A 22,050-nucleotide genomic window follows, 5' to 3' on the forward strand; every position below is an offset into this window, starting at 1 on the left:
AAAATATTAATTATTTTTATTTATTTTTTATAATTTTTATATTAACAATTTTTTTTTCTAAAATTTTAGTAATTTTTATTATTTATTTATTTATTTTTTACTTTTATGGTTCTTTTGTCTTTTTTTTTGTTAGGTAAAAATCACAAAAATAAAAATAAATAAATAATTAATAAAAATTACTAAAATTTTAAGAAAAATAAAATTTATCAACATAAAGATTATAAAAAATAAAAAAATAATTAAAGATATATTTATTTTCCTATAAAAAAATTTAGTTCGTCTTCTTAAATATTATAAAAGAATTTAGTTCTTCTTAATAATTTTAGTATTAAAGATCCTTTTAAATAATTAAATCTTCCTAACGGTCCTTTAGAATATTTTTTTCAAATAAAAACGTATATTTAATAACATTTTTATTTACAAGAGAGTATGGATAATTTTTTTAATTAATTGATATAATTAATTTTTTTATAAATATCTTCTTTTATTTAAGGTTTAATTACTCTGTTGATCCCTATAGTTTCGCAAAATTTTCAATTAGGTCCTTATACTTTTTTTTCTTTTAATTGGGTCCCTATATGTTAAATTTTTTTTCAATTAAGTCCTTACCGTAAATATAACGTTTAAGATAACGGAATATTCCATTTAAAAAACGAATATTCTTATGAATTAATTAGAGTAGCTAATTGAACATACATCTATTTTTTTAAAATACCAAAAAAATCCCTGATATTTTTCGTGTGCCCTGCGCTTCTTCTCCATCGGTCGGTAGTCTTCATCCATAGTCGTCGTCGTCGTCCGTGGCGGAGGCTTGGTGGTTGGCCGTCTGTCGCATCCTTCTCCCTGCACTGCTCTGTTCTGCTCTGTTCTGCGTTGCTCTGTTTTGTGGTCTTCTGCGTTGTTTGCCCGTCGAAGCCCTCACCGTGCCTCGCCTCGTGTCACCTCGCTGCGCCGTGCCTCGCCGTCACCTCGACTCATCAACTTGTATGTCTCATTTCCCTTCCAGAAACAAATTTCATAGTGTTGTACATGTTTTTCATGCTTACCCAATTTTCATGCCCACCATTTGCATATGATTCAACAAAATTAATTGATAATTTTCCATTTTCTTCTTCTTAGTCTGAGAGATCGTTGCTAAAGTACTTCATAATCACTGCTTAAGTCTTCTTATTTCATAAGTTTATCTTCGTTTTTTTTTCCTTTTTAATTTTGGTTCCCAATTTGTAATGCATTTAAGTGCTGCTAGCTAAATGCTTATGCCCATAACTTGCTCATCTGCTACTCAATGTTTTCTTTCTTTCTGTTATTTTTTGTATTCAATGATGTGATTATGTGTCAGGATTTGAGTTAGAATTATGTCCCGGAAAGAGGGAAAAAGAGAAAAGTTTGCTCATGGAGTGTGTCATGAATCGTTGCACCTTGGTGGTAGTCATTAACCTCCCATCATAATATTCTATTGGATCATAGTCTAATTCTTAGCTTAATAATTGATTCGGTGCTAGTCATTCCTTTCTTTCTTTCTTTCTTTCTTTTTTTTTTACTTGTTTGTTGTGTTTGTTGATACGATATCATCAGAAGATAATATATCGAGTTGTTTTATTATGGCATCATTATCTGCATCATTCTCGGCATTACATTTTGTACTTAATCCATTTTCTTCATGCAGCTGCACTTGGAGCAATTTTGCATGTAATATCCACTTCACTGCTTGGCATAACAGCAATCACGATGGCAAACACCATTGCTGGTGAAGAAACAGTGCATAAGCTTGCATCAATGCCACTTGTAGTTCTTGGTGGTGGTTATGTTATTTTGTTTTTAAATGGAAAGGGTGGCCATAGTCATTCAAGATTTGTTTTTCACATACTGCAAGATTTGTTCTATTATGTTTTAATTGAGAGTGATATTTTGGCTGCAGGTGTTCTTTTTGCTAGAGACTTAGTAAGAGAATGTTCAGGGGCGGAGCTAGAAAAAATATTAGAGGGGGGCTAAAGTTATTTACACAATAAAATAATATTAAAATAAATTTTTGGGAGGGGCTAAAGTGAAATTTACATATAATTTACATGTAAAAAATTAAGATTAGGGGGGGCCGTTGCCCCCCTTTCTCAGTATGTAGCTCCGCCCCTGAGAATGTTCTTTTGGAACATAAGTATGGAATCTAAGTTGAGCTTCTATCTTTATGTGGGCTTAAAAGTTTGATTCAACTTTATACAACAGCATGCATGAAGCACCTTGCTATGGTGAAGAATCTTTAAGTCAAATTTTCAGTTAGAATGTTATATCAGACTTTACAAGTTGAGATACATACAATTGTTTGGTCTAAGTAGATATTGAATAGAGTATAGTTATGTTCATGAATTATTTTTACCATGTTTTAGTCTAGATTGTGGATCATAAATTTAATGTATTTAGAAATTTTCAATACGTTAAATTCTATATTTCTATGTAGACATTATAAATGTTGTGGTATTTATTTGAAAAATTAATCTATACTCAATTTCTTTTATATTTTGTAGAAATATAATTATTTATGAAAATTTAGTTTTAATAGTTGTTAATCTGAAATTAGTAAAAATCTATAATTATAAAATTAGGAACAATAATCTAGTTAGTGACCAATTTAGATTTTTAGTTCAGAAATTAGCGGCTAAAGGGTTCAGCAATCGATTTTCAAGAAAAATCAATCACTAAATCAGTCGCTATTCCGGTAATTTCTTGTAGTGTGAATAGGGATTATAGGAATATCTTTTATTGAATATTTATAGTTTTACTAAATTTTCAATTAGGTCCCTATACTTTTTTTCTTTTTAATTAGGTCCATAAGGGTATACAAGTAATTTCACAATTCACTAACATTTTTTTGACGTTTAACGTTAATAGGGACTAAATTGAAAAAAAAATTAACGTATAGGGACCCAATTAAAAAGAAAAAAAATATAGGGACCTAATTAAAAATTTCGCGAAACTATGGGGACCAACAGAGTAATTAAACCTTTATTTAATTATACCCAAAACCAATTTAAATTTGATGGTAATCAAATCCCAAAAATTCTTCTCTCATCATTATCTTGCATCTATAATTAATTAATTATATAATTTTTATTTTAAATAAAACTCTTAAATCTTTATATTATGAATCCTAAACAATATTTTCAAATTATAACAACACATCTTATAAAGAAAAAAAATCCAAAATCTCAAATTCGTTATTCTTTATTATTAGAAGTAAAAAAAATACAAAAAACTGTTGGTTTATAATAACCTGCAAAATAAAAAATAAATAATAACGAATTAATTTTAAGTTGTGGATTTTGGATGGTATATGTTTAAAGTTATTGATGTTATATAGACGTGCTAGGTTGCTCAACATTTTTCGTCGTCGATAATAGACTCATTTGGCGGTTCGTCATTTTTGTTAGATTTTAATATTTTATCATCTTCTAAAAATTTATTTGTCATTTATTTGAGATTTTCGAATATCATTTTAATAATTTATCATAATTAATATATTAGACTATTTGGGTGAAATTATTTTTTATTTCAAATTTTGAACTTTTGTATCATAAGAATTTAAAATCTAAGTATATTAACATTAGGAATTTAATATATTAATCTAGATATTTTTATTTCCTGGTTTTAAATATGAATCTATCCCACCAAAAAATACTTGTTATGAAGATTCATTCTGTGAATACCGAATACAAACTCATATTGCAATCTTATGTATAGTAAGTTCTTATAAAAAAAAAAAAAGAATAATGTACAGTTAACTAGTTAAGTGAATTCTAAAGTTGATAGGTAAATACCACGTAGGAGAAATATTTTTGAAGTTGAGGTGCACAATATTTTGAAATTTGAAATTGAAACGTAATTAGCGTCTACAAGATTTTGCTTTCCAACGGATCACTCTATCGTTACATTGGATGCCGTTAGGCCGTTACACTTCCTCAAACCAAAACCTACGTTGCACTTGATTGACCAAAATGTCCTTATACCCACCGTATATATTCACCTGTTGACAATAAATGTATAAATTTAAATAAATTTCATAAACAGAAGGTTTAACTTGTTTCTTAAAAATACTTATTTGTAGATGTTTTACGTTTATATTCTATTTGTGTTTTTGGGGGAACTTTTTTAAGTTGTGGGATTGGGATTTGGGAGTGTGGACGGGAATTTCCAAAGAAGGAAAAGAAAAGGCTGAAAAAGTAAAACCTTAGCTTATGAGCATGTGAAGGAGGGGACGACTTTCTCACTTGATAACACAAAACCGATCATATAGTCTTAATCATGAATCACACAAGTTGGCATTTGGCAAAGAGATGCTCATTCACCACACGTGACACCTTTTCTTGTTTATTGCTTCTGTCCCACGAATGGTTTCTGATTCATTCAAATATGTATTACATAAGGATAACCAAGAAAAAAAGGGAATTTCACTTACCAGAAAAAAAAAGATAGAATTAAAGCTCAATCTATTAATTCTGGAAGAAAGTTCACTTGATTTAATGCTTGTTGCTTCTTTCCCTCTTAGATTATGTTGTGCTAGTGTATAAGAGAGAATATTGATTTCCCAAAGTATGACAAATTAGTTGGCAATGCTTGACTTTTTGCACATGAACATCACGAGATTTCTGAGCACAAGGAATGTGTAGCAGCTGTAATGTTCGTGTGTAGAAGTAGAACCCACTACACTAGCCACTAATATCGGGTTGCCAACAAGCTCTATAGAACAATGGTCATTAGGAATGTGCCTTAATAATACGGAAGGAGAGTAACGGAAAGAGGGTTTTTGAGGGGAGGGTAAAAAGGTAAAAGGGGAGGAGCGAGCCGGGAGTAATGGCGTGCTCATCTATAGCAACCGACATGTGGCGGTACGTGGTTACCGTCCATAATTAAGTTTAAATAGAAAAGGGTAATACAAAAACTAGAAACAGAAATACACGAATATGGGCGGTATAAGATTCAAAATTTTAGGGGAGAGAGTGACAGTAAAAGGCAAGAAAAGAATTAAACGAATTAAATAAAATAAAAAAAGAATAAAGGAAAAGGGTGAGGTAAGGTAAGAGAGGAGTGGGGAGTGGATAATAAATAAGGGAGATATGCGAAGCGAATGGTATTGTTGGCGTTTGCTTTGTTTTTAAAACACAACCAAGTAGAGTAGCTTCTACTGCTTCTTCTACTTGTAGCTGCTTTCTTTTCTTTTATACTTTGTACTGGTCCTGTTCTCTCTATTTTCCCCCAATTCTCTCATCGTATAAAATCGAGTGTGTCCTCTCATTCCGAAAAGGAATCTTCGAGATCAGCAAGGTCATCGTCGTCATTTGCTCACTGCAGAGAGAGAGAGAGAGAGAGAGATTAGTACTAACATTAACAAGACACACTCACTCATCACCAACAGGCACGTCTCTACTTCTTACTTATTTCTTTCTTGTTTGTTTGGGTAAAGACTAATGAGTGTTTGGTTGGGTGGATTGGGAGAATAGGAATAAGAAGAAGAAGAATAGGAATAATGGAGAGGAGCACTCCGGTGAGGAAGCCACACACATCAACGGCAGATCTGCTTGTTTGGTCCGAGATTCCGCCAGCTGATTCTCCAGCTCCTTCCTCCGCCCTTCGCTCTCACCAGGTTTCTCTCTCTCTCTCTCTCTCTCTAGTAGGTATTAATGGAATAATAGTAATAATAATAATTATTATTTCTGTGATGGAATGATTGTAGCCGTCCGATGGGATCAGCAAGGTGGTGTTTGGGGGTCAGGTCACCGATGAGGAGGTCGAGTCCTTAAACAAACGGTGAGATCTGCTCCTCATTTTCTCCATTTCTTTTTTGTTTAAATTATTACTTATTATCATTATCTAATTAATAACATTCCTGGAATAAAACTTTCCCAAAATTGTGTTTCTGTATTCCTATATATGTAGTCAATTAATAATTACTTCTTTTTTAGGCCATAGTCCTCCATAGTCCACTCACACATCCAGCACCCCGCAATAGAAAGCGAATGTCTGAGAATTGGTCTTATCTTTTTTGCTTAAATTGTTTTACTTGGATCAGCGGATCTATCATTTCAAAATTTCAATCATAGTTCCTAGTTTTCTTCTGATTTACGTTTATTCCCAAGTGTTCACCTGCTTTACTTTCTTTTTTCTTTCTTTCTTTCGTTTTTCGTTCATCATTTCGGAAAGGAAATAGGGGAATGTGATGCTTCAGTTCAGTGTCATATCAATGTCATTCTAACATTAGAGTACGGAAATCTCATGTTAAAAACTTTTGGGGTTGGTTATAAATAGTAATATGAAATTCAATTCTGTGCTTCTTTGCTCTAATCCCATCCTGCCCTATAATAAGTATCGCCTCTATTTGTTATTGGGACCGTATCAATGATGGTCCTAACATCATCGTAACTTCTAATTATGTCTTGTCTCAGAATGAAGAAATCTCTTCACTTGTTTAACTATCCTTTCCACCAATTTGGCCCAAATCCTGGGGCTTGCAAAACAATGATAAGCCCCCCAAAATATTTGACGTTGCAGAGATCCATTTCGATACAAAATAAAGAAGGGCTATTTCACTAATTTCTTTTAATTGATACTTTGTGTATGTGCTGCTATAGCTCTGCTTGCTGCATATATGATTTGCAAACTAGTGTGAAGAAATGGATTTAATCACAATAAATATGATGACAGAACTTTGTTTTTCCCATATATGAAATCCCATATCAATTTGGTTTGTGGCTTTATGTTTTGCTGCATCTAACATTGTTTACATGTGGACTTTCCAGAAAGCCCTGTTCAGAGTATAAGATGAAGGAGATCACAGGTAGTGGAATTTTTGTGGGTGAAGGGGAAAGTGACGCATCAGAAGCTGGCAGTGCCAACCCTTCTGCAAATAAAACAGGATTGCGGATGTATCAGGTATCATTTTAATTTTTATATGAACATGGATAGTTTGTGAATTTCACAAATTATATTGATTCGTTATTGCGGTGGACCCCTGCTAACAAGCACTGTGATTGTTTTTGGAAATTGAAGCAAGCAATTGCAGGAATCAGTCATATCTCCTTTGGTGAGGAGGAAGCTATTTCTCCAAAAAAGCCCACTAGTTTACCAGAGGTGGCCAAGCAGCGGGAGCTAAGTGGAACTCTGGAAAGTGAAGACTCTCAACTGAAAAAGCAGCTTTCGGATGCCAAGTGCAAGGAGCTTAGTGGTCATGACATATTTGCTCCACCACCAGAAATCAAACCCCGGCCAATAACTCCTCGCATAATGGAGTTGAAAGGGAGCATAGATATTGGGGAACCCGCTGCACATGTATGCACCACTATAAGTTGCTAAACCTGAATTCTTGGGGGGAATATTTTTCAAAATCTAGTTAGATGTCTTTAATAAATTATGGATCATACTTCATCTATGCAAAAATGATTAGTGCTGTGATTCCACAACAAAGGGAAACTGAGGTTAATTGTGTCATAGAATGAATAATGGAGACTAGACATTATAATTGACTTTTTGAGATGCTAGTCCATGTTGCTTGTGCATCTGAAATATCTAAGTTGCTTGTGTTGTGGCTTTGTTTCTAACAGGGTGATGGGAAGTCTAATGGGGAACCACTTAAAACAGCAAAGAAGATTTACAACCAGAAATTCTCAGAGCTTTCGGGAAATGACATATTCAAGGGGGATGTGCCGCCTTCATCTGCCGAGAAATCGCTGAGCGGGGCTAAACTACGAGAGATGAGCGGCAGCAACATCTTTGCCGATGGGAAGGTAGAATCTAGAGACTACCTTGGGGGCGTACGGAAGCCGCCGGGTGGGGAGAGCAGCATTGCATTGGTATAATTTGTTAGGGTCCTAACAGAGTCATTCTCATATACTGTCCTTCGTTTTGTTAATTTAGTGGGGATGTGTTATTATATATTATTTGACCATGTATTTTCTGGGTTTTGGTCATTCGTGTCTTTAGGCTTCTTGATGTCTTCTTTGACTGGGAAAAGGACCATCTGCTAATTGGTTGTATGTCCATAATCCTGTGTTTTCCTCCGTGTTTGGTTTAATGGAAGTTTGGACTGTTTACCTGATTTAATTAAAACGTACCATTGTACTTTGCTATTCATTTTGCATTAATTAACTTGTATAAATTTGAATCGGCGCTGTGTAGTCTGTAGAAGCATGTACTATAGCTGATATTAATGAGGACACCAATCACCATATTTATTTGGGTGATGAAGTCAAGAAGTTGCTGGAATAAGGAGGATTATTGTAGGTTGCATCCTCAAATTTGAAAAGCAGTCAGGTAAAAGAAAAAGTCATCTTAGGGTAGCTTTGAAGCGAGGCAAAAAAAAAAAAAAAAGAGTTATATTGTTATGTATATACTTTTTTTTTTTTACTAAAATATGTGGGCTTTTTGGGGAAAAAAAATTAGAGGTTTAATTTCAGTATTCTAAATTTTTATCTTTCTTATTTTGTAAAAAGTGAATTCGGATAGTCTGATTTTAATTTAAAAATTATTTTAATTTTTTAAACTGAAAATGGAATGATTCAATTTTAATTTTTAAATTTTTTAAATTTTTGAAAAATAAAAAATGTCTGATTTCAATTTAAAATATTTTAAAAATTTTTAATTTTCAGAAAACAAAAATCAAAAGATTCTCCTATTTCTAATACTTTTTAAATTGGTGGGTGTAATATTTACGCATCATTACCAGAAATTGAATATTCTCTGTAAGTGTCAGCTGATTTTTTTCAATATTAAAGAAATTTCAATATTTTTTAATAAATTTTTTAGTTTTTCATATTTGCAAGAGTTTTTTTTTTAAGGAAAAAAAAAACTCAACACTTATGAAGCTTATTAAAAAATAAATAAAGACAACTAAAATGCTATTAATTCTATGTACCTCTACAGTACTCGCAATCAACATCAAACCAAAATCTATTATGATTAGGAGGAACTGTAACAAGGCTGGGAGCATGCACTTTATCTGCGGGTATTTGTAAATATCTAATTCTATTCAATCTGGTAGGATAAAATTGTTAATTTAATTCGCTGCAGGTAAAATTAAGTGTAGAACGGGTTTAAGTGTAGGTCAAGTAAAATATGTGTTAAGTTTTAATTTTATTCGATTAACTTATATTTTATATGTATATAATAAAAATAAAAAGTCTTTATTATTGAAGTAAAATTAATAATTTAACAATTTTGTAAATAAAATTAGAGTTGGATTATTTTTAATTTACTGATAGAAAAGAATTGAATTTTAATAACAAATTCAATATATGGATAAAATTAGAATTATGTTCAAACTTTATTCTACACTATTCTTTATTGCCCCTGAATTCATAACATGGCATGTGTAGAAATTTTTGTTATTAATTTTTTTTTTTATGGTGTTTATGATAAACATAACAAAGACTATCATCGGTCGGCTGAACCCTTATGATTGGTTTGAATTTGAAATGTTTACCAGAAAATCCCTTTCATCATCATCATTAAATAAGGCTTTTTTACCTATATATGCACAGAAAATTCATTTATTCTCAAAATGCGCATAAGTGAAAATTGTTCTCAAAATACGCAGCTTCATTTCATACATGGCGACCACGAAATAGATTTCAACACCATTTCAGGCTAGGTGCCCACGAAATGAGAGCACCATGTCAGATACAGCAGGCACGAAATGGAGATCTCATTTCATGGGTGACAGCAACGAAATGGACAAATCAAATCAGGGACGACAGAGGCGAAATAGACAGACCATTGGTGTGTGTTTGGATTCATGTTGGTCAAATTGGAATTTGAATAAAAATAATTTTATAGAATTGATTTTGGGTAGAAGTGAGTCTGTGTCAACATGATTTATGTTTGGCAATTTTTACTAAAATTGATTTTGATAAAATAAATATTATTTGGATAATATTAGTTACAATCACTTCTAGATAAATAATTAATTAATTACTAAAAAAATATAATATTAAATTATAATATTATTTTTTAAATATATTTATTTTTTTAATATTTTTTATATAGTATTTTTTTATAATACTCTATTTTAGTATATTATAATTTTTATTATTATAATAAAAATTAATATTTATTTATTAAATTAAAAAATATATAAATAACATATTTTAGTACTTTTTTAAATACTCTTAATAATATTATTTTTATTATTATTTTAGGTTCTAATTTTTTATTTGTTATATTTTTATTATTATTTATAATTAATTTTTTATTTAATTTATATTTTTAATAAGAACAATAATACATATTATAAAAAATTAAAATAATAAACAGTGCATAAAAATTAGAATAATTATTTAATTATTCTCAGTATTTTTTATTTAGAAAAAATTATGAAAAAAATCAATAATAACTAACAACAAATAAAAAAACTAATAGAAAAATAGTTAAAAGTTGTCAATTTTTATATGTTATTTTTAAATTTATAAAAAAATTATAATATACTAAAATAGAGTACTATAAAAAAATACTATATAAAAAATACTAAAAAAATATAAAAAGATCAAATATACTTAAAAAAATAATATTATAATTTAATATTATATTTTTTTTAGTAATTAATTAATTATTTATCTAGAAGTGATTTTAATTAATATTATCCAAACAATATTTATTTTATCAAAATCAATTTTGGTAAAAATTGCCAAACATAAATCATGTTGGCACAAACTCACTTCTACCCAAAATCAATTCTATAAAATCACACTTTTATTGGAACTCCACCAAGGTGAATCCAAACACACACCAATGGTCTATCCATTTCGCGTCTATCACCCTTGATTTGATCTGTCCATTTCGTTGCTGTCACCCATAAAATGAGATCTCCATTTCGTGCCTGCTACCTGACATGGTGCTCCTATTTCGTGGACACCTAGCCTGAAATGGTGTTGAAATCCATTTCGTGGCCGCCATGTATGAAATGGAGCTGCGCATTTTGAAAACAATTTTCACATATGCGCATTTTGGGAATAAATAAATTTTCTGTGCGTATATAAGTAAAAAAGTCATTAAATAATAAAATTTATATATAAATTAAAACAATAAAATAAAAGAATAATGTTAAGTAATTAATTTTTTTAATTGACATTAATAAAATTTTTAAAAATAATTTTTTAATTTAAATTTTAAATTCAAATTATAAATTCTAAATGTTACATTAAAAATTGTAAATTATAAATTTTAAATTGACTCCATTTTTTAGTAATGAAGTCTTTTGATCTGTTACAAAGGATTATAGAATGGTGATGTGTTTTGTAGAAAAGATTTTTTTAAAAATTTAAAAAAAGCAAATAAAAAATTTCAATTTGACTTCTTTAAATTTTTATAGAAATTTGATATCAGATTTGTTAAGAAGAAAAAAAAAGTTGAAGATTCAATTTTTTTTTGGGTGACTAATTGAAGATTCAATTTATATTAGATATATAAATTTAAAGGTTAAATTTGTATATTAAAAATTTAAAAAAAATATACACAAATTTAAATGTCAGATTTATATTTTAAATGACAAATATGATGGTCCGATTTATATTCTCCGCATCTCAAATAAACATATCATGTTTTAACATGATTGTAAAATACCATCTTCTTCACAATATAAAAAATAAAAAGTGCTCCTAAATTTAGTTAGATTTTAATATTTTTTTAAATAAAATAAAAAATAATATATAAATAAAAAGAACAACGAATTCAGAGTATTCAACTGCCTAAGTAGGAATTCGAGATTGGATTCTCACAATTTTATCGGATCAGGCCAACAATTTGCACAATACTGCAACCAAAGCAAAGCTGAGAGAGAGAGAGAGAGAGAGAGAAAACAAAAAGAAGGAAATGTGGTTGTTCCTAGCGTGGGTGGCTCTTTAATTTGGGGGCGTGAGCAGCAGCAGCACCCAGTACACTCACTCCCTTAAACCTGTCACTCTTACTCTGTCACTGTCACATTAATCCTCTCACCACTACCCACTCTCTCTTTCTCTTTTTCTTTGCTCCCAAATCCCCATGACACTCTGACATTCCATTTTTCATTGTCCTTTCTAATTCTATCCCACTTTCATTAACCTAGTTTTCAATACCCCAATTTCTTTCTTTTTTTGTTCTCTGTCTCCCATTAACCAGTAATGTTGAGGATCCCGGACAACAACAACACCAATAGAAGGAACAACCTTGAAACTACCAGGAATCGCAGAGACGACAATGAATCTTCCTTGTTCGGTGTCGTTCCCAATAACACCTCGCCGCCATTGATGAATCTTCGCCCCGACCACGTTGCCGTGGGCTCACCTCTCACCAACAGAGCCCCTTTCACCACCAACAACAACAACAACGCCGCCGCCTCTCGTTTCGACGGTGGCCCTGTCGGCAGTTCTCCTTATCCAGCTCAGTTTCGCGGCGACCACTGTCTCTGGATGGACACCGATCAGGCGTCGGGATTCCACGTGGCAAACACCACCTTCGGCGCCGACAAATGGGTCGACGATCTGGGAGGAGGAGGAAACGCACTGGCGAACAACTTGTCAAGAATGAGCATCGTCGAAAACGGAACCACGAAAAGCAGAAGCCCATACGACGTCGTGGAGGCTTACAGCAACAACAACGCATGCTCCATTGATTCCAATAACCTCCCTTTCTTCGATGAAACAGCACCGCCGCCATTCTGCAACGCCGCTGCTGGGGTTCCCGTATCGGTGACCCCGGGTTTTGTTCCCAAAGGTTACGCTTTTGAAGCTTCTCCAATGGCTGCGCAGCATCATGATCACCATGTGTACCATCACCATCATCACATCATGGACCAGAGGATGATGAAACAGGCTACAAGCGATAACAACCTTCATCAGTTGCAGCAGAAGCCGCAGCAGCAGCCGCCGCCAACACCGGCTTTCGTAAACCCTTACGTTTGTGACCGTTTCGTTGGGTCTCATCAGCAGCATTTCGGCGTCGAGTGTGAACCTCCCAATGGATGGGGCGGCGGCGTCAAGAACCCCTTCAGATTCTCTCAGATAATGCACCCTAGGCTCCCAGCGAATGCGCCCAGGGATATGGCGGCAATGGCAGTTGCTGCTGCCGCCGCCGCCGCTAACAGCGGTGAGTTTCCTCAGTGTATTTCTCCGATGAGAAATGGTGGTGACCGTGCTGCCTTTAGATGCGATAACAGCGTCATTATTCAAGGAAGAGAAATGGTAAAACCCTGCGTGGAAAGCACTGGTTACGGTGGTTCCGTAAGAGGTTTCAAGAAGGGTCACAGTCAAGGACAGGTTCCATGCGATGAGCTTCATCATAATCATCATCATCATAATAATGGCCAAGGTGGTGGTGGTGGTGGAAACAACAACAATAACACCAACAACAACAATGGCGGTTTCGTGAGGGATCCATCGTCGGTGCCATTGATGCTGGATTTCTATAACCTAGCTGAGGCGCAGGGTTACGTGTACAACATGGCGAAGGACCAGAACGGTTGCAGGTTTTTGCAGAGGATGGTTGAAGAAGGCACCTTTGAGGATGTAAGGGTGGTTTTTGAAGGGATCGTTGAGAATGTTGTGGAGCTCATGATGGACCCTTTTGGTAACTACCTTGTTCAGAAGCTTCTAGATGTTTGCAATGAAGATCAAAGGTTGCAAATTGTTCTCATGCTCACTAAAGAACAAGGCCAGCTTGTCCGAATCTCCTTGAATACCCACGGGTATGTACAACCTAGACCTTTTAGCTTCCAATTACTCACTTAATTAACAACATTTTAGTCGAAAAAATGTTTTCATGCATTTCATATGTTAAAAGCTTAAAGTTTTTATTTTTCTATCAAAAACTTCATATTTTACGGATTCTTAAAAGTGCTTTTTGGTTAGTAATTAGTATATGCAGTTGTTGTTTTATGATCTTTAGTAATCCAGTGCTCTAAGACTACTTATTAGTAGAAAAACATGCATAACTATTTCTAGCTAAACACACTTGTTAATTATTGTTCTAATGAAGAAAAGTTCTCAAATTTTTATCTAATGAACACTTATTAGCAGTTTATACACCAAAACTTTTTCTAATGAAAAACTTTAACAAGTCCTGTAAAGGCATTGGGTAACAACTTTTTTATACTATACACTATGGGGTAAGGTGTGTTTGCTGTTCAAAAATGTTTTTTTAGACCAAAACTTTGATATTCATTTGGACAATCTTCTCATCTAATAATGGAGAAAGTGTATATGTAGTGAAGAATCAATATGATTCAAAATTTGATGTATGTAATAAAAGTTGAAAAAAAAAACCCAACTTTTCTGAAATACTCTACATTGTTTTTGTTCTTGTGGTTCACTGAGGTGAATTTATTGTGCAACTTTTGGCAGCACGCGCGTGGTGCAGAAGCTGATTGAGACCCTCAACTCAGCGAAGCAAATTTCATTGGTGAAGGGTGCAATTCAACCAGGTTTCCTTGACCTTATTAAGGATCTCAATGGAAACCATGTCATACAACGTTGCTTGCAATGTCTTAGCTGTCAAGATAATGAGGTACTATTATATATAAAATACTAATAATTTTTTCTTTTAAGTGTTTACTGTTGATCAATTTTATCCATTACATTTGTGCATTCTTCTTGTGTACTTAATTCAATATCGTTTGATTTCATATGAGAATGAGACATTAAATTTGACTATGTAGCCTCCAAGCAAATGTTGTGAATGAATGTACTATTCAGTCTGATTGAAATGATTCTCAAGTGATAATAGTAATTCATGGCATCAAAATTGGTAATGAAAATAGTTTTTTAGGGATTTTCTGTCCTCGTGTTAATAAAAATGTTATTTTTAGGAAAAAAATTGATATCATCATAAGCTTTGTCTTTGGGTTAAGAGAATTTTCTTAGAAAATGTTTAAAGGAAAGCTTATAATATATATTAAAAAAATAGCATAAATAACAATACTCTTTTGTCATTGTTTCCGTGGTAATATTATCATAAAACTATTATTTTTTTAACCTTTTACTCATGCATGCCAAAATCATAACTCATATATGCTTTTGGAGTGCATTATTCCCATAAATGCAGAAACCTAGCATTTGATGATGTAATAATTTAGTTTCGCCGAATATAATCTCAATTTTATTCAGTGTCATATGATGATTGCAATCAGTTTGAATCTTCATAGAAATCAACAACCTGGCACAACTTCACATGGAATTCAAACCATGGATGCATGCAAGCAAGTTATACAAACAAACTTGTTTTAATTTAATATTAATTTACCACTTCAACATGTTTGGTACCAGCATTATTGTCACTAGTTTTACATATCAATATTAAATTTGTAGGATTTTTAAACACAACTTTTATGTTTGACGAAATTGCTTTTTATATTGTTCATCTTTATGGTTGTTTTTGTAGCAGTTTATTTTTGAAGCTGGTGTAAAGTTTTGTGTTGACATAGCTACTCATCGACATGGATGCTGTGTACTACAACGTTGCATTGATTATTCCGTTGGAAAACATCGTGAGCGGCTGGTCGCAGAAATTTGCAAGCATGGTCTTCTCCTCGCTCAGGATCCATTTGGGTAAATAAATAATACCCTTTGATCTTGCATCCTTATTTTTTTTTCTTTTTTTCCTTTGGGTAACTTGTTCCAATGATTTTATACATGGTGCAACATGTTTCGTGTTCAATAGTTCTCCGTGCCTATTTGTCTTAAACACATCCATGGTTTTTCAATTTCGTGTTTAATAAAAGACATTCGCTATTCTTCTATAATTTTGCATGCATGCATTAAATGCTTAATGGAATTTTTCAATCTGTAAAGTAAGTGTCTTTTTCCAATCCAATCAATTTTGCTTTGCCACATGAAAAGACAAATGTTAGTGACAGTATATTAGGTTTTCTATTACTATTAGTCACCGAATATTAGTGACAGTGATTTGATGATTTAAAAGACAAATGTTTGTATATTTTATGTGTGGCAGAAACTATGTTGTTCAGTATATTATAGAGATAGAGAATCCAACTGCCTCAACGAAATTGATGTCTCAGCTGAAAGGGAATTTTGTGAACCTGTCTACACAAAAATTCAGCAGCCATGTGGTTGAGAAATGCCTCAAGCATGTTGCAGATAGCAGGTCCAGAATTGTCCGTGAATTGCTCTCTACACCCCACTTTGAGCAGTTATTGCAAGACCCTTATGCCAACTACGTCATTCAATCTGCTCTTGCATATACCAAGGTTTGACTATCCAAACTCATCTTATGACTTAAATCATTTAGAATGAAGAAAAGGTGCTTTCTTCTTAACATTAATATTCAATTGGGTGTACTGAAATGTTGTGATGATTAATTATATGTATAGGGTGCACTTCATGTATCATTGGTGGAAGCAGTTAGGCCTTACAAGATCTTGCGCACTAGTCCATACTGCAAGAGGATATTCTCTGGAAGCCTACTTAAGAAGTGAGCCATGATGATGATCATGTTTACCTATCTGCAGTGATGACACAATTATATGTTGTTGTTCTCAAATAATTCCCCTCTAATTAGAAGAACTCCTTTCTTGCTGTTCTTGTTTTTCTATGTTGATTAGTGTATTTTGTGTCTGCTATGTTGCCAAGTGAATTACCAAGCCTACCCCTCATCCCTTCTTTGAAGGGTGATGGATGCTATGTGCTTTGGGTGATTCAGGTCCATCTTATCTTGTCTTTGTATTATTCTTATGTTGTCTTATGTGTTGTCTGTGATGTGTACGTACGCTTCATGCTATGGTCTCTACTGTTGAAGCTGCTTCCTAGGATCATGTACATTTTCTGGATTTTCTCCTTTTGTTTCTGGAGACTATGTTGTTTCGACTTTTGCTCCTCTCTTTTTCAATAATTGACACTTTAATTTGCTGCCATATATGCTTTTTGTTGCCTTCAAATCATGATTCAAATTTCCAAGTTGATGTGCACAATTGCTTGTGTTACTAGCTACCGTTAGTACCTAAGATTAAAAGTTTTTTTGTAATATATATTTACTTTTAATTTTGACTATCAATTATATATATATATATATATGTATGCACGTTTGCTATTTTTTTTGGTATATGCTACTTTATCATTTCTAAAATAATATATAAATTATTTTTTTTATGTGTTATATTTTAATAAGTGTTTATTTATTTTAATTTTTTAAGTAGAATTTGTTAAATGAATAATTTATCTAATAAAATAAAAAATAAGAATTTAATTTTGAGACATTAAAATTTGTTGAAAATTTAACAAAATATTTAAAAAATAATGTTATATATTACTCTTTTATTTTTCACATAAAATTTTTTATTTTTCATTCCATTTGAACCCGAATCGAACTAACTGGGGTAATAAGATTTAACCCGAATCAAAACGTTAGTCTTTATTAGTGATTAATTTAGGTATCGGTTTTGGGAGTGTGGAATCCGAACCAACTCGCAAACCCGACCATATATTAATTATATATATATATATATTCACCATTAACATGTTTGGTTTTTAATGAGTTTAGTTTTTAATATATTTGGTGTTTAACATGTTGGATTATTTCTATTGATGTTACATGTTTATTATACTGGTTGAATTTTTAAGATAAAAATTTAGTTTTTTTATAAATTTCAAAGTCATCGAGTACCCAATTACCCGAACCAAACCAATCTATTCTTAATTAATTTGGTTTGAATTAAATACATGTACAACAAAATACAAATTTAAACCAATTATATTTTAATCGATTCGGTTCTAATTTTCCTATAAATTCAAACTAAATCAATTTGTACTCACCCTATTTCTCACCATGTTTTCTTATTTAAAATTGCTTTCTTCTTTTTTAGTTGACGTATTCCTAGTATCACATCGCAGCTCTGGAAGCATAAAAAAATTAAATAAATAGTTAGATTAAGTCATAATGTAAAAACTTTAGCTAAATATGTCACGAAAATTGATATTTTGACTTAATTGGATTATTAATTAGCCTTGTTACACAGAAATTACTTTCAATACACTTATCCTGTTACTAATGAATAATGAAACAACTTGTATCAAAACCCAATCATCGACCTGTCTTGTACGGATATCCTTCCATTTGAATAGAATTATAGAACTATATCAAAATAGATTTATAGAAAATATATATAATTTAAATTTGAACAAGCAATGGAATTAGTGATCAAACAGTGAATGTGAATGTATTCTCAATCTATTTGGTTGCTTTATTTTATATGCTCGTGTAAATTATTTTATGCACGTTTGAACGTGTCTCTACAAAGGATTTAACTATGTAGAAATTTTCAACGCAAATAATAACACTATTATATCTTATCCGAGAGTTAGCTGGTATTTAATTAAGGGGATGGTTGAATTTTATTATGGTCTACGCCTTCTATTGCGTCCAAAGAACAATAACAGTAACAAAACCAATAAAGAAAAGTCTAGGGGCCAGCAGTTTTATCGAATTTTGACCAGCATATAACCAACAGAGGAAAGTGAGCCATTGGATGAAATCTCACACTAATCTTACACCATCAAATCATCATTAATGGCTAGTTGATGACTAATAATTACAAAAATTACTGACCCCTAACATTGCTCAACCAATAAAAGTACATACTATATAGCTGGCGACAATTAATAGAAATACAACCTCTCAATTTTTTTAATAATTAAAAAAAATAAAATAAAATATTTAATATTTAATTTTTTTTATATTTTTTATTTTACTTATAAAATTAATAATAAAAATTTATATTTTACTTTTTTAATTATTAAAAAAATTGAAAAAATTAATTCCCATAATTAATTAGTAAGGTTTTTATGAACTGCAAACAAAAAGGCTGGCTAATTCAACAATTGACCCACTTAGGCCATGTTTGGTTTAAAAAAAAGAAAAAAAATTAATAAATTTTTATTTTTTTTAGATGTGTTTAGATGAAAAAAAAATAAAAAATGTTATAAAAAGATAATTTTATTCTTATATTATAAAATATATTTTAAAAAATAAAACAATAATATTAGAAGTAGAGAAAAAAATAGTTTTCTCTTTATTTTTTTTCTATTGTTGGAGAAAAAAAATTAGTGGATCCCACTAATATTTTTCCATTTATTTTTTTTTTTTCTTATTTTTCTCCTCAACCAAATAAAAAAAAATAACTATTTTCCTTCCAATTTCTTTTTCTTTCTTTTCTTTTCTCCCATTTTTACCTCAAACAAACACACTATTAATTACTATCACTATGTACTATTAGCACCGTTATTTCTCTTTAACCACTTTTTTTCAGCTTAAACATTTAAAAAGAATAATTCTGTAATATTAAAATTTTATAATTAAAGAAATTTAAAATTTAATTTTTGTTATTTAAAAACATAAAATAAAAATTTATAAAAATTTTAATAAATAGAAAAATTCTTATTTAAAAATATAATTATTTATATATTTTTTCTAAGCGACTAAAACTAAAAAAAAAATAAAATAAAATTCATGACCCTCTTTATAAGAAACCACCAAATCAGTCGCTACTATATTATATACTTAATTATTTCAATGAAAAAACACTAATATCAAGTTAGCACTATATATCCTTGATTCATCACGGTGGTTAAATATTTTCGTGAATAAATATTTGTCAAAATATTTGATTCCTTTGTACGTCATGCGATGCTCCATATTATATAGAGATTAATTTTCGTATATAAAAGTGTCACATGCCGTTATCTTAACTTATATAATGGACGTATAAACAATGTTATATTTTACATGACCCATGATTAATTAATATTAAATATAAACAAAACAGTACAGCTGCACTTTTCCGTTTTGTGATTTCAAACTTGCTCTTACAACTTGTTAATTTTCTTTTCAATTAAGTTGGCAATTCTTTGAATAACTCCGTTAGATAATTAATAAGGGATGTAGTCAATTTCAACTAACTTCTATTTGAACTGCATTCTAAAATTTATAAAGAGAGCTGTGGTTGTTTTTTTTTTTTTTACTAATGGGATATTTCATTACGTAAATATTGGATTTTTTTAGTTAATTAAAATTTGTGAATTGGAAATTCATTATCAAGGAATGATAGAAGTTTCTTTTTTATAATTGAATGTTTATTTTTTTTATAAAAAATATCACGAAAAAACATCTACATATAAAAAAAATTAAATTACATCCAAAAATTCCAAATTACATCCAAAGAAGAAAAAAGAAGGGCGCGACGCGATAGAAGACGACGACATGAGAAAAGGCACGAGGGCGGGAGTGGCGCGATTGAGGACGGCGACGCAAGGGTGGAGGCGTGCGGCGCGATTGGCGACAGCGGCGGGATAGAAAGCGAGAGCGAGATGAAAGACGATGTTGAATATTTTATAAAATCAGTAATTTACGTACTTCCGGCCATTATCAATAAATTCTTTGATTTAATTTGAAATTTTCAATTCTTAAATCATAGAATCAGATGAAATTAAAGTGTGTTTGTTTGTTATTATGTAATCAGAATTGGGACCTAAACTTTATAAACAATGTGAACAATTAAACAATAAAAAAAGTACATGCAGATAACAATTATTGAGTTTTATTAGAGAATTAATTAAGAGTAAAGCTAATTCCAGCTAACTAATTAAGAAATATATATATATAATTAAACAATAAGAAAAGTACAGGCAGATAACAATTATTGAGTTTTGTTAGAGAACTAATTAAGAGTAAAGCCAATTCCAGCTAACTAATTAAGAAATATATATATATATATATATATATATATAGAAAAAGTATAGGTAGATAATGAAAAATATTAAACAATGTGAATAATAGATATATTGGATGTTTAATTTACTAGGTGTGCGGATAATTATCCTAATATTAAGATTTATGTGAATAATTTAAAGTGTAGTGTGTTTTTATTTTATTGAACCAATTTTAGAACTTGTTATTCATATTGTTTTCAAAAATTATTATCTACCTAAAAAAATTTGTATATATATATATATTATAAAAAAATAAATTTCTACTATGGTAGTTGGTTCGTAGATTTTTTCTTATTCTTTTCTTTCTTCAAGTATTTCACTGTCACCTACGTAACGAACTATATTGCCGAGACTTTGCCGTCTATATTGTTTATACTTGAAAGATATTTGACAACAATATTTTGACTAAGTTCACTTGTGTATTGGACTCATAAACTCCCACAAAAATATGGCATTATGTTTAGTAGTTATTTGTGCAGTTGACCAGTTTTTTCTTTGACCGTTCCTTATGTATTGAATTTGTGGGTACATTTCTTTCAGTATCAATATTTCCAGAGTCTTAGAATTTTGTTGCAACGATTATCTATCTTGTATTTTAAATGTATATATATTAAGATTATAAATTAATTTTTTTATTAAAAATATAAAAAATTTAAATTTTTAAAATATTTATTTTATATTTATTAAATAAAGAATAAATTTTTTTATTAATGATAAATAAAAACACATGATAACTACACCCTTATTATAAATGTCATGTCTGGTCTTTGCATAAAGTAAACAAGTGGTAGGTGCACCAAGAAAAAAAAAAACTAAATAAATAAAATAAAGCTAAGGTAGCTTTCATTCTGTGGTCATCAGTGTTTGAAAGATCAGATTTGGCTGCTCATCATAAACCCGGTCTTCGTGTGGCGCTTACTTTGAAGAAATTCGAAAATTTTATTCCTATAATAAAATTAGTTATTAAAATTAATTATTAATATATTTATATATAAATATATATAATTTAATTTATTTTTAATATATATTTATATTTTAATATATATTTTATTTTAATAAATAATTTTAATAATTAATTTTAATATATACGTAACATATATTAAAAAATTTAATTAATGTTAAGATTGAACGTGCAATTGATGCAATACTGCTCTCTACATATGGCTTGTTCGCAAAATGAGGAGCAATAACTTCAACCGTTCTATGTTGTAGGAAGAAACTTTAATTTTAAGCTGTTTCTAATCTCATATTTTTTTTTAGAGGAAAAGTATGAAAAGCTAATAAAAATATTATACAATATATATAATAGAATTAAATTAAAAGT

At 30.7% G+C, this 22,050-nt stretch overlaps 2 protein-coding genes across 2 annotated transcripts; both read left to right on the plus strand.

Annotated features, from left to right (window-relative positions):
* Window positions 1–5,125: 5,125 nt before the first annotated feature.
* LOC130946945 (uncharacterized) lies at window positions 5,126–8,115 on the plus strand. Its single transcript, XM_057875852.1, has 6 exons — window positions 5,126–5,404; window positions 5,490–5,632; window positions 5,723–5,796; window positions 6,786–6,918; window positions 7,036–7,314; window positions 7,587–8,115. The coding sequence occupies exons 2-6, from the start codon at window positions 5,516–5,518 to the stop codon at window positions 7,839–7,841; spliced, it is 858 nt and encodes a 285-aa protein (XP_057731835.1). The 5' UTR covers window positions 5,126–5,404; window positions 5,490–5,515; the 3' UTR covers window positions 7,842–8,115.
* Window positions 8,116–12,134: 4,019 nt separating this feature from the next.
* On the plus strand, window positions 12,135–16,833 carry LOC130945452 (uncharacterized). Its single transcript, XM_057874165.1, has 6 exons — window positions 12,135–13,282; window positions 13,382–13,696; window positions 14,352–14,514; window positions 15,391–15,554; window positions 15,958–16,213; window positions 16,337–16,833. The coding sequence occupies exons 1-6, from the start codon at window positions 12,135–12,137 to the stop codon at window positions 16,439–16,441; spliced, it is 2,151 nt and encodes a 716-aa protein (XP_057730148.1). The 3' UTR covers window positions 16,442–16,833.
* The last annotated feature ends 5,217 nt before the right edge of the window (window positions 16,834–22,050 follow it).

The sequence above is a fragment of the Arachis stenosperma genome, chromosome 8 (genome assembly GCF_014773155.1).
Source record: "Arachis stenosperma cultivar V10309 chromosome 8, arast.V10309.gnm1.PFL2, whole genome shotgun sequence".
Taxonomy (NCBI): domain Eukaryota; kingdom Viridiplantae; phylum Streptophyta; class Magnoliopsida; order Fabales; family Fabaceae; genus Arachis; species Arachis stenosperma.